General features: G+C 45.6%; 1 protein-coding gene and 1 long non-coding RNA gene across 3 annotated transcripts in view; one reads left to right on the top strand and one right to left on the bottom strand.

Annotated features, from left to right (window-relative positions):
• Positions 1 to 4,064: 4,064 nt before the first annotated feature.
• Positions 4,065 to 10,956, top strand: LOC308466548. Its single transcript, XR_013980876.1, has 2 exons — positions 4,065 to 8,920; positions 8,981 to 10,956. It is a non-coding gene; the product is annotated as an uncharacterized lncRNA (long non-coding RNA).
• The window catches only part of SLC6A8 (solute carrier family 6 member 8), a 35,457-nt gene continuing 28,675 nt past the window's right edge, over positions 6,942 to 13,723 (bottom strand). For both annotated transcript variants that reach the window (XM_080987370.1, XM_080987371.1), the window contains exon 13: positions 6,942 to 12,716. In XM_080987370.1, coding sequence (XP_080843496.1) covers positions 12,573 to 12,716 — 144 coding nt within the window. In that variant the 3' untranslated portion in view covers positions 6,942 to 12,572. The remainder of the gene's footprint in view (positions 12,717 to 13,723) is intronic.

The raw sequence follows: 13,723 nt of genomic DNA, 5'->3' as shown, positions 1-13,723 counted from the left end.
CAATCTTTCCATAGCTTAGATTCATATCCTTGTTTCCCTGACCTCCTCATACCTCCCTTTTTTGTATTCCAGTTCAATTAGTTAAGTCAGCAATTTCTTTTCCTCTTTGTTTCCTCATAATCCTTTAACTTAATATACTATAACTTTAAATTTTCATCTGTTATCAATCCTTTTTCACATACACCTTTATGGCATTACTGCTTAAACCACCTAGCTTCATTCCAACATCATTCTAACATTCATTAATTTTGCAATATTTCTGTAAATAGTCTTTAAATTTCTTCCAATCTTCTTCCACCGACTCTTCTCCCTGGTCTCGGATTCTGCCAGTCATTTCCGCCAGTTCCATGTAGTCCATCACCTTCATTTGCCATTCTTCCAGAGTGGGTAGGTCTTGTGTCTTCCAATACTTTGCAATAAGTATTCTTGCTGCTGTTGTGGCATACATAAAGAAAGTTCTATCCTTCTTTAACACCAGTTGGCCGACTATGCCCAGGAGAAAGGCCTCTGGTTTCTTCAAGAAGGTATATTTAAATACCCTTTTCAATTCATTATATATCATCTCCCAGAAAGCCTTAATCCTTGGGCACGTCCACCAGTGGTGAAAGAATGTACCTTCAGTTTCTTTACATTTCCAACATTTGTTATCGGGCAAATGATAGATTTTTGCAAGCTTGACTGGGGTCATGTACCACCTGTATATCATTTTCATAATATTCTCTCTTAAGGCATTGTGTGCCGTAAACTTCATACCTGTGGTCCATAACTGTTCCCAGTCAGCCATCATTATGTTATGTCTAACATCTTGTGCCCATTTAATCATAGCAGATTTCACCGTTTCATCCTGAGTATTCCATTTCAACAGCAAGTTATACATCTTTGACAAAATCTTAGTTTTGGGTTCTAATAGTTCTGTTTCTAATTTTGATTTTTCCACCTGGAAGCCGAAATATTGGGAAATTTTGGAACAAGATGGAGATAGACTGAAACTGCAGAGTTTTGAGAAATTAAAAAACAAAGTGCGAGACTGGCTTCATTATTATCAGATAATGGAGGCATATAATTTGGACAAGAAAATTGGCTTCCAGGAGGGATATTTACAGTTTTAAGACATTTTGTAACCATGAAGGCTAGTAACTTGAGTTTTGGAGCAAGAAACAAAATTCCATGCCCTGCCTTTGTCTAGGGATGCAGGGAGAGGCACGAGGAAGTGCTTATAGCCTGGCAGCTCTTGATTTATATGCCTTGTGCTGGGAGTTGATCAAGTAGAGCAAATGCCAGAGTCCTGGAGGCCTGTAGCTATGCAGCTATTTCAGCACTGAACTCAGCACAAAGTGATAAAGCTTCCCTGTTCCCACCGCTTTTATGTAGAGTAAGCAAACTGGATTGGGAGGCAGGGCTGGAGAACCTGTGGTACCCTTGAGATGACCTTGGACTCCAGATTCCATCAGCCCCTATTCCCAGTGCAGGCAATAGTCAAGGATGATGGGGCTTATAGCCCATCAATGACTGGAGATGGCAGTTTGCCCATCCATAAATAGGGATGAGGAAGTGAGAGAGGTCCATCAAAGTGTCTGAGTGGCCCATAAAGCATCATTTAGTTGGTGCCCACTGTTTTCCCCCTGCCCCCTCACCAGTTAAGGATCTCTACCTGTGGGTCTTGCCCATGCCAAGAGCCTTGCAAACCCTCACTCTTTTAAATTAAAGTTTACATCTTAATAAAACAGGATAAAAATTGAACCACTGGTACAGAGTGGGGAAAGTATACATAAAGAGCACACAGATAATAGGGGATCCATCAGAGAGCTGTTAAAGGGGTGGAAGCGAGAGAACAGCATACAAAAACCTCAAAATAACAGGATGAGCATCTAGGTCATGAAAATATTTCCAAGTGAACTCAGGGCTAGGAGAGAGAAAGTTCCTTTCAGGATGATTAGTGAAATAAGTGATAAAAGCCAGCTGCAAAATCTTCAGCTTTGCATCCCTCGAAGCACTTTCAGGAGGTAGCAAGTGAGATTTGTTACAGAGCTCTGCATACAGCTTTCTTAAACCAAATTGTCAATGGTGGTGCACCAAGTGCTTGCTTCTAAATCCTTTATCCAGCTCTGTCTTGATTCCACAGTCAAGGGATGCCTCCAGCCTGTCACTATTTTGTGTGAGCCATTTAAACACATACTGGAAATTAAGGAATGTGAAATTAAATTAAGGTGATTAACGCACTCTTGGTGCCAAAGGCACAACAATTATTCTTTAAAACGACAACAGACCTTTTGCAGTCAGAAATGTGCTGGGGACATGCAGTGAAAGGTGTGTGGTAAATGAATGTTTAATGGGAAGACATATAAATACCCCACAAACAAATTGGGATGAATGCTCATTGTTATAAAACAGCCCTGCATACGAATCAGAATAAATGTTCAATACAGAGCACACATTGTCTAATCTCTGCATAAGCTTTGTGCAAGTGAATCAGGATGAATGCTTGATAGACCCGTCACCTGGAAGAGCTCCAAGGATGCTTTTGGGATACATCCCTAATTATAAAAGTATACTTCAGGAAATGCACATATTTTGCTTCTGCAGAAGCTTGAAAGGTTTGGAGTAATAAGAGTTTTTGGTCTTTCGTGGCTACAGAAACCTCCATTGCATCCAGACATGTTCCTTGCCCATGGGAAGCCACCACCCTCTCCCACCGATCCCATATATCTGCATGTTTGGGTTGAATCTCAAGGTACGCAGAATAACAAAACATTAAGAACAACAACCTGAATGGGGCAAACATAAAACCCCACAAAACAATAATTTGTAATAAATCCAGGACTGAGCTGCCTGTACCAGTTACACAATGTTGACTCTCATCAGGAAAAGGAAAAGGGGCTGAGAAGAGACATTGGCGGCCTCCAGCCCTTTGTGGCTTGGAAGGGCATTGCTGGCTGCCTGGAACCCTGAACATCAGCCTTCCAGTTGGCAGACGGTGTGGATCCATGGCAGCACTTTGTTTCAGGTCACACTTGTACTGACGAGTTGAAATCCAGCCTGGAAACCACTTTTGTGCCAGTCTATATGCTAATCTTACTTTACTTCCTTATGGTGCTTTCCCACCACCATATTCTCCTGATCTTTGGAGGAGTGCCATTCCTCATAGTTCTCCGCCCCCCCCCCAACAATCCCAGCACAGAATGCAACAGGTATGGGCAGGTTTACCTGTTGAACTCCTGTTTGGCATGGGGATTTTAAAGCCAGAGAATCCTTGCCAAAAAGATGGGCAAGTGGCTGTGATATAGGCCTCAGTGAGAATTTGGGGGCAGGCCTGAGCAGTTGGCCTTTTGGCTGCTCTTTCTGAGCCAGCCTTTCCCTTGGCCTGCCTCTCTTCATCCTGCTGTTGCGGCGTCTGTTTCATCTGCCAGTCTTGGCCGTGGGGAAGCTGAGGCAGAGTGGAGACAGAGCTTTGGCTGCATGATGTCTTCCTGAGTGCCAAGCTACTCTCTTTTCTCTCTCGCACTCCCTTGCTTCGTGGAGCAACAGAATATGCGTCCCCAATCTGTTTATGGTTTCAAGAATTCCAGCCCTGGAGGTGGTGGGGACAAAGGGTGGGGTGTCAGTTTGAGAGCCAAAGAGGCCTTAGCTACGAAACTTGGTATCAGTGTCTTTAAAAGAAGAATAAATAAATTAGTAGAACTTGCTCTGTGCAGCCCAATAGGCTGATGGTTCTTTGCCATTGACAACATGCCTGCACAATAATCATTGGGCTCTGCCCTCGCTAAACTCCACACTGCCTTGGCCAAGTATTTTGACTTGTGTGTATGGCCCAGTTGATCTTGCCAGACATAGGAGCCAGCTCCCAGGGGCCGAGGTCCCATCACAGAATTGTAGGGTTGCAAGGGTCATCTAGTCCAACCCCCTGCAATGCAAGAATCTCAACTAAAGCATTCATGACAGGTGGCAACCCAACCTCTGTTTGAAAACCTCCAAGGAAAGAGGCCCCACCAATCAAATATTTGAGGGAACCTCCCCCCCCCCCCAGTTGATGGGCATTGCCATTCAAATGGTGTCTGTGTGTGCTGTGTCATGTGATTGATTATGTGTGACAGAGCTTACCTGGGCCCCTCCAATATTTTATTTAAGTCGGCACCCCGTTCCCAGGCTTTGCTCCCTGAGGACTTACTGTTCTGTGTAAGAAGAAAGGGAGCCATTTTTAATCACACACAAATTTCCATGGCAATAATTTCCCCTCTTTCTTTCCCTGAGCTCTATTCCTTCCATATAGGGGTGCAATCCACTGGGAAACTTCCTTTGAAGTTACCCTCCCCATAGCCTGCTTTTAATGGTGCTGGATTTTTTTCAGTAATTTCCCATGGATTTGTAGTTTGGCAGTTTAAATCACCTGCCCTGAAAGCTCTTGCATGTGTGAAATAGGGAAGGTGCTAGTCCTCATGACTTATGCAAATATATTCAAACAGGTGCCAGATGTCATGGGCTGTTTGGATGCAGAGGAATGGTGGGAGGCACCCCCTTGGAACCCCCAGGGGTCATCATCATGATTTATTACGGTCAAAGAGCAGCTCGAAAAGCACAACTGGGACAGCTTTCACAAGAATAAAATATACATTTAAAGCAGTGTACAACAACAGCTTAAAGATTAAAATCCAAGATAAGCACATAAACACATAAAGACCTAAAAATTTGGGCTACCATACAAATTGGCCCTGACACCCTGGAGGCCGATGATGAGTGGACAGAGGGAGAAGATTGGGAGGAGGAGGTGGCAGAAGCTGAAGAGGCAACAGGGCTTAGTGAGAAGGGAGAGACTGTGGCAGAGAGAAGTCCAGGTGCAGAAGCAGAAGCTGGAGCGGGGGGGGGGGCGGGGGGGACAAGAGAGATCAAGAGGCAAAGATGAGTTAGGCTGGTGCAGAAGCATGGGTGCGTCCCCCTCCCAATGGTGTGCAGTGAAACTTTTTCACAGAGGAACAATGAGGGCCAGTGGCACCAACTTGAGGGGCCAATGTCGCATGTGTGATGTCCCGTGTGTATGCATTGCACCTCCCTCTCTAAACCGGGCAGAAGATTCCCAGACTTTGTGAAGGAGGCATCAGGCTTTAATACTGTAATACTCTAATTTACTGGGAACATTTTGGGGGCAAGCCTAGACCCCTAGTCCACTGCTCCCTCCTACTGCAACATGCTCCCCTCCCCACTGGTCTCCCAGGGCTAGGGAAGGGCATGAAGCGGGAGGAGCAAAGTCAGGCACACCAGTGCAGTCTCAAAATGTGGGAGGGGAGGAGACTTAGGCATCTGTGGAAAAGCAGACAACCTTCCAAAGAAGAGTGGTTGTGCTCATTAGCCTGGCACTCCTGAGCAGATCCTGTTTCTTCTGATAAAGAGTTAACTTCACTTGCTCTGTGTGATTTATTGCTGGCTCACTCCTGACACCAGCAGCCCTTGTCCTTTTCTAAAGTGAAAAGTTCCAGATCTAAGCCTACCTGGCAGCAACTGGCCCAAATCCTGTATGTGTGAGAGAGGTGGGCTAGTCAATAAAAGTACAGGTAATGGTGTTCTGGTCCTGCTGAGACCTTTTTCGTTGTTTGCATTTTCCTGGGTTGACTCCAGTTGTGTAGTACTTCTGGGCCTTTCTTTGTAGGATTTCCAGGGCTTCTGGGGCTCATGGCCTACTTCAAAAAATAAAGCACAAGCACAGACACACTTTAATGTGTCTCCTAACTGATCTTCCTTGTAGGATTCGTCTTCCAAAGCAACTACTCTATTCCGAACTTAAAAATGGAAAGCATAATGCTGGTGGTCAACAAAAGAGGTTTAAAGACTGTCTCAAGGCAAATCTTAAAATATGCAGTATAAACACTGACAACTGGGAAACACTGGCCTGTGAACGCTCCAGTTGGAGAACAGCCTTTACCAAAGGCGTCCTGGGCTTTGAAGACACTCAAACTCAGGATGCAAGGGAGAAACGTGATAAGAGGAAGGCATGCTTGGCAAATCCACACCATGATCAACTCCTGCCCAGAAACCAATGTCCCCACCATGGAAGGACGTGTGGATCCAGAATTGGCCTCCACAGTCACTTACGTACTCATTGTTAAAACCGTGTTTATGGAAGACAATCTTACTCGGCTACGAGTGATCACCAAAGAAGAAGAGACTACTTCTACCTACATTGGCGATGGCTTCTGACTCACTCCCTATCAGAGAGAGAGACTACAACAGGTAGGGAAAGTTGGGTTGTTTTAAACTTTCCAAAGAAGAGAAGGCCAGGGATGGGCCCTGAGGCAAACAGCCAAGCTTTCCCTTTGCTTCCAACACCCTGGAGACCTTGACATACAATGTGGCATAATGGTTATAGGGTGCCAGACTGGAACCTGGAGTACCAGGGTTCAAATCCACACTGAGCCATGAAGGTGACTGGGTGACATTGAGCCAGTCACTCTCTCTTGGTCTAACCTACCCCACGTGGCTATTGTGAGAACTAAAAAACAAAACAAAGAGCTGATGGGGGAAAGAGCCATGTACTGTATATACCTCAAACTCCTTGGAGAAAAGGTGGGGCAAATATCTGGGGTCCAAGGTTCAGAGCCAGAGTCCTCATAGTCCTGCTTCTTGACCACTCCTTTATGCTTCCCAAGTGATCTTCCCTGGCGTGGCCATCACCTGCTCTCCCTTCCTCACACCTTCCCTGTTACTAGAAATCTCTCTCTCCAAAGCTTTGTCTTGAAGTGGTGAAAACTGTATCTCATGTTATAGATATCTATAGCCTCCATTTTGAGCAGCCTTTTGAGTTCCCTGCATGCAGAATTTTGATTGGCTGGGTGCTGTGTGTGTGTGAAAAATTCTGTTCATAACCCAACAACGGAACTGGTGGGTTTATGAGCAGAATTCCTCCCTCTTTCCCCCAACCCGAGCTCCCCACAATAAACAAAGACACATTCAGCTGGAAGATCAGGGTGGTTCCTTTTATTGCTATGTTCCATGATAAAGTTAGCACAAAAATCACAGACAGTATATAACCTGCACTGGGCAGGACTTGAGGGGTAGGAAGCGAAGGAGAAGGTCTGAGACAACACTGGCATTGAGACAACACTGGTGGACTTAAAGCTGAAACCCTGGAAGACTGTGTTTGGGTTCTCCCACGGCTCTGGCAATGCAGGCGTGAGTGTGCATGCAAGAAGATGGAACAGTTGCTCTCCCAGTGAAACCTGGCCCTGAGCAGATGAGACTTCTGATAGCCACTCGCCCCTCAATTTGCAGGAGGGTGCTGGGCAGACACTTGGCACGTTCACAGGTCTGGAACATCTTAATGATGGCAGCAGCAGCAGAAAGAGGTGGTGGTGTTTGGAAAATCCCTAATTTTGGGCCCAGTTGCAAGGGAAATAACTCTCACAGTTATTATGGAAACTGGAACTGGTGGAACTGGTTGGCATTCTCAGGCTTAAAGAGCACAGCAGTTATTTCATCCTCAGAACTAACCATTGTTAGCAAAACAACTTCTCACCTCCTAAACCATGTTGACATTCCCCATCCCCAGCCATTCAAGAGTGGAAAGCACTGGGTTCTTGGGCCCTATTGCCTTTGCTCTGGCTTGCAAATTTGTAAGGGAAACACAAAGGGGTGTAAAAATCCTGTGCAATAGCTCAGAATGTCAGGAAAAGTGGTCTGTAGTCTTACGATCAAAAGCAAAAAGAGACTATTTAGATCATTAGCATAGGCCAGCAAATTCCTCTCCAATCATTATATGAGTAAGGCAGTTGCATTTATCATCACTTAGGAAAGGTGGTTTGTTTTGGTCTGGGACAGACAGGAAATCAATGGCCCCACTTTGGCAATCTGTGCCAGAAGCTAATGGCCTTTGAAAAATGAAGAAAAATCTGGCCAGATTTCAGCCCTTCCATCCATCAGGAATCCCAGGACTTCCATCTGCTTTATCAAAGGGTTAGTTGTTACTTGCAGCGTGGGGTGGGGCAGAGGTTGTTTTCAGGAGATGAACAGGAGAGGCTGTGTTACATAGCTAAGCAGTAATAGGGGAGAGATGAAGAACCGACAAGCCGTTACAAGGGGGAGGGGTGTTTGGCAAAGGATATGCAGCTCCTAGGTCAGGTGAAAAGCTCAGCCCCAACCAAAAACCAGTACATAGTCCAGACCTGTACAAACCTACAATTTGGTGCCTCTTCCAGCTGGGAAAAGAATTTGTCCCTGATCCCCTTACCCAAAGTGCAATGTACATAGGCAGGAGGTAGGGACCAGGAAGGATGGACCATAGCATGGAGCATGACCCAATCTTCAGCTGGCCCAAACTGATTAAGAATGATAACTCCCATCTATTGATTATTTCCCAATGTCCTATGCTAGGAACCTTGGTCATTAGCAGCAGAATATGACTCAGAAAGCACAAGGTGTCTACAGAGTCCCAGCAACTGTTGGGTTAACACCCAGAGCAATCTGTGGCAAGATGTTTTAACACCTGCAGAGAGAGTAGGGCTGGACCAGGGGGCATGCAAGATTCCTCAGAAAGAAAGAATCAACAGACTTGCTGGTAGGACAGTGGGGTGGGTGGAGAAAATCTGAAGTATCTCCTGGAAATGTCCAAACAACTCTTGAGATCCAACCAGTTCTGCACCAGCACCTAGTTCCATTCCAAGGTGGTGTTCACTGCTGAGTGAGTCCCTTTGTTATTTAAATTTGTGTTTCTTAATACAATATTCCCTCTTCTTCCCATACAGAGTATTTTGAAAGATTTGCATTTTGTAGCCAGTTAGCAATGCATGAAGGCTTCCTCTTCCAATAATTACTGGGGAATGGGGGCAGGGAGAGAAGCTATTGTTTCCATTTGAGGAGTGGTGGTAGAATAATTAAAAACAAAACAAAACAAATTCTACCCCACTTATACAGTGCTCAGACTAAAGTTTATGTGGTTGTGTGTGCATGCAAAAACATTTAAAATATTGAAAAGATGCTGTTGTAAGAATTCATATAGGCAAGTGTGTGCAAAATGCAGAATGGGAGTCCATGTTAATAAAGGTTGTTGAACCTGAGCAGCCATGAGCATAAGAAATAGGATTGTAAGGTTTAATTTTAGGTGCTGAGGGCAGATTTTGGTTGCTGGGACTGAGAACAAACAGCACATGTCTTTTGAGGCTATTTTGGCTCTGATGCTGTGCCATAATAGGAAATGATAGAGGAAAGCATTAAAATATGACCTTTCATTAGAACAGGGAGTCACAGATCTTATACTTACAATGCAATACACATCTCAAAAAGGCACCTATATTGAGATTTTGGTAACATGCAAATATATTTAAAACGAATCATTCAAAAGGCATGTGATTAAACAACTGAGAATTCCATAATCAGCAGAAGTTTAAAAGCAAACAACTTGATAGAGGAGGAGGTGGAGAAGGTTTTCCAAAGCGCTTGCCCAAATAAAATTTGCTGGTGTTAAAGAGCATTTTGTTAAGAATTGGCAAATTTGTTATGTTGGCAAATCTCCTGCACATTTCAGGAAAGAAATTGTATGCAACTTGCATGTAGAATGTCATGTTTAACAACTGGTATTCTGCTGTGAACCCAGCAAGATGAAACACGTGTAATCAGAGGCATTCCTAGGCTCCCTTGCACCCTTGGCAAAGAGGTCCACCGAGGCACCCAGAGGAGTCGACGTGCCATGCCTGGCTGCCCAGAGTAATGGAGGGGTGGCCCAGGAAGTGGGCAGAGGGGCCCCTAGGCACTCTGAGCCAGAGTCAACAGGTGTGAATTTTGCCCCCCTGGGCAAGGGCCAATTTAAGTGACCTGTAGGTATGTCTCTGCTTGTGACTTGTCAGATGTGGTCCACAAGAACACTGCATGCTTTTTCTTGCTTGAAAGAAAGCATAACCACTTGAGTCCTGCTGGATTGGACCTCAGGTCCATCATAGTCCAGCATTCTGTTTTCAACAGATGGCAGGCAGATGCCCTTGAGATGCTCACAGGCTGCTCATGAAGACAACATCCCTCCTCTGTTCCTCAGAGTGTGCAATTTAAAGGTATACAGCATGTGACCATGGAGGCTCTGTTTAGCTTTCTGTGCAGGAATTTTGTCATGCTAGGAGGTGGGACCTATTCTGTGAAGTATCAGTTAACACATTAAGTGCACGTTATACATTAGGAGTGTAGACAAAGCAAGCTACACGCAGCAGAGAATGGAACAAATCACTCAAGTCTTGGCTAGTGCAGCGAACACAGTGTAACCCTCATAATCCTGTCCACATTTCCTCCCCCCCACTGTTATTTGCTACACTGACTTCCTCCCCCACCCACTCCACACAACCCCCCCCCCCGCTACAATTTCCAAACACCCCAATCCCCTGTAGCATGAGGTTGGCTTGTTATGCAATTTAATCTCATTATATATATATATATTTATATGTATGTATTTATGAAACAAATATAGACATAATATTTATAATTTTGTCACAAAATAAAATTCTGTGATTTCTCTCTTTGTCTCTGCTTTTTTTTACAACCTGCAGAAATATTAAGAAAATTAGATATTTCTCTTTCTTTTATAAGTGCTTCCATTAAAAATATACACGCGAGAAGCTTTTTGTACTGTTAAAGTTATGCTTGTTTGAGATATATGTATAAGTATGTGAGTTTATCACTCTCTCACACACAAATACTATCTCTTACTCTGTCATAGAAAATGTGCAAATTAAAAGCGTAGCAAACATATTTTTTTTGAGGGAGTGTGGGAGGAGAAGCTAAGCATAGAGGGATACCAGCTACTTGTTTCAGAGACAGGAAACTGGTCAGATCCTGTCAGGCAGGGTTAAGGGATTTTGAGTATAATCTTGACTTGGACACACAGGACACCTGGGTTCCTTATCTAAGTTAAGGGAGAATTCCACATGTCGTCTCACCCCACCCCACTCCAGCAATCAGGAAGAAAATTCCCACAAATCATTTCACAAGTTGGATTTCAGAGTCCCAGCGCTCCTTAAGATACACTGGCGCAAGGGGTGGGGCACCTGCAGAAATGTTGGCCATCGAGAACTTCCGCCTCCCACGGTTGACATGCTGTTCCCGCCAATCAGCTGTGTGGGCACCAATGAACATGGGTTGCCACTATTTGAGAACACATCTGAACCTCAAAAAGGAACCCCCCTAGTTGTCACATGAATGACCCAAACAGTGAACCTGGAGCAGCCAGCAAGTGTACGCAGCCAATCCCAGTGCCTTTACCATTGTACCTAAATGGTACCCAAGTTTGCAAACACCTGTCTGTCAGGTTCAGACTTTACATTTTTAGGTGTATGCACCAGAAGTGTAGCACGTGAGGGAGTCTAGAGGCTGAGGCCTGGTGCACTTTCCCCTTGATCAGTCTGCCATGTCTGAATAACAGAGTGACTTAATAGCAGGGAGCCTTAGGAGGTGTTGGGAACCTGCAGAAGGCCAGAAATTTACGAAAGGGGTTTGTTCTTTGCAGGGGAAGACAGAGGGGTTGGCAATACCTCAGAGTGAGTTTGAGGAAACTTTCTAATGCTATTAAACACAGTTTCCCACAAAGCGCTCCAAAGATTTATGCCATCCTGTGGCAGAGATTATGCCAGGGTTTGCTTCTGAATCAGATGCTAGTATATCTGAGAGCAGTTCTGTGCACCTGGGCGAAGTCAGGGGCATAAAAGAGTTCCTTTGTGCACTGTAAACCTCAGCCCAAGGGCCTAGTTGCGGCTGGCTGCTTTACAAAACGCTTCTGTTGGGGCAGAGGAATGGGCTTCCCGTAACACTGTGGTTGGTCAAGGAAGTGGGCTCAAGGAGGGCAGACATTATGCCTTGCCTCCCCGTGGGGACGGCAGGGCTATTCCACACAGGCCATTGGAGGCAGGGAGGGGTACGTCTGCCACCTCATCGCAACAGGGACCCAGCTGCTCACCACAAGCTGCTGCATATGGCTCCCCCACTTGCCACTGTGGGTCGCACCCAGGTGTCCTGGTCCACAGCACCCCTTTTTAACCCCTTCCTGCTTCTTTTGACTGTCTCCTCTCACAGAGCAGGAGTGGAACCCAGGCGTCCTGCATCTAACCCGTTAAGATCCCAGAGAGCTCTGGGAATAAAATTCCAGGACTTCTGGATCCCTTTGGGTGGGAGGGAATTCTCCCTCCTGTGTGTTTGGCTAAATATAGATAGGTAAGAGATATATAATGCATATATAGAAATTTAAAATATTTTATCTTTAAAAAATAACTTTTCTTTTTTTAAAAAATGTAAATCTAAGGCTCTCTCTCCCCCCCACTTCCCTCCCCCCACCCCCCACCCCTATGGCCTTTAGGACCCCCACCCTCCACTCAGAGATCTGAGGGGCTGGCTCGCCCAGCTGGGCTTCATTCTGGCCCCTGAGAGGAGAAGGTGGGAAGTGAATAAAGAACCAGCAATACCTTTCCCCCCAACAAGCAGGGAGCACCGCCCCCCATTCCACACATGGCAGGTGAACTGTATCCCATCTCCCCCTCCCCCCAATGGCAGCCAGGGGTTGAGCGGCACAAAGACCTCTTGTGGCCTCTTGTTGTGGGAGAAGAGTGGGCGAGCATTGGTCACATGACGCTCTCCAGGATGACTGCCTTGCTGCCCCCATCTGAGGCAGGAGTCAAGGTGGTCAGAACGCCAAATTCTGATTCAGGCACCTTGTATTCCAGATGGTGCAACCCCCAGATCGGCTGGGTGAGGTGGTGCCAGCGCTGTTGAGTGGAGAGAAACAGACAGTGAAGACCTGTAGAAACTCAACAAATGCATGCTTTTTTGCACATAATACATTCTCTGTGCCCTTTACTGCTAGAGACATTGACAGTCTCATAGCCAATGCCCCCAGCAGCACACTAACCTGACATGGCCTTCACGTACTCCCTCTCTCTCAAAGGATGGCCAAGGCTTCAGCAGTGCTGCTCTCTTCCTTGCCCCTTCCCACCACCAACACCTAACCTTAAACACACTGTGCTTACATTTTCTCTTAACTTTGCAGAAGTTGGAATGTTTCTGTACTTCCCCCATCATGTCAGCAGAAGAGGGAACAGCTACAGAAGACTCAAAGTAACTTCAACTCAAGCCAGAGCTCTCAGAGGAAATTGTTAAGGTGGCAGCAATCCCTGAAGTATCCCTTCTCAGTATTGTTCTTTTTTTGGTTGAGTTTTTCTGCCTTGAGCCATTCAATGTCAAAACTTCTACTTTTCTGTTTATATGCTTTAATTTGATATTTGTCTCTCTACAGCCTTAAGACGATTCTCCAGATCTGCCTTTGACAAAATGGACAGGCAGGCAGGCAAGTGGGTGGCAATGGGATGTTTTCCCAAGCGTATACTCCTCTTCTAGTTTTGCATCTTACGGCTATTGTACTAAAAATGGCAGAAGCACCGAAAAATAAAACTAGCCTGCTAGATCTGGGTGAAAGGGCAATGCACTAAGTGAACTGAGAAGGCTCCATGTGCCTAAGAAGTGCCTCAAATTCTCTAAACGAAACAAGCACCAGCATGTCTGTAGGACTCTCACTGGCGGTATCAGATCAGCAAGCAGCTAAGCCACGGCTGCTGAGAAGCATCTCAGGAGGGAGGAGCTGGAGAAAGGAGGAAAGGAGAGGGCTGGCTGCAGGCTGTGGCCATAGTAGCCTCTGCAAACTGATCAGATCACTGACCTGGACAAGTCACTATAGGAGCAGGGGAGCAGCGACCCAAAGAAATCAGGAGCCCTCCAC

The sequence above is a fragment of the Podarcis pityusensis genome (genome assembly GCF_964106645.2).
Source record: "Podarcis pityusensis genome assembly, chromosome: 17".
NCBI lineage: Eukaryota > Metazoa > Chordata > Lepidosauria > Squamata > Lacertidae > Podarcis > Podarcis pityusensis.
Note: the sequence above shows the minus strand (reverse complement) of the source record. Positions and strands in the feature narration are given on the sequence as shown.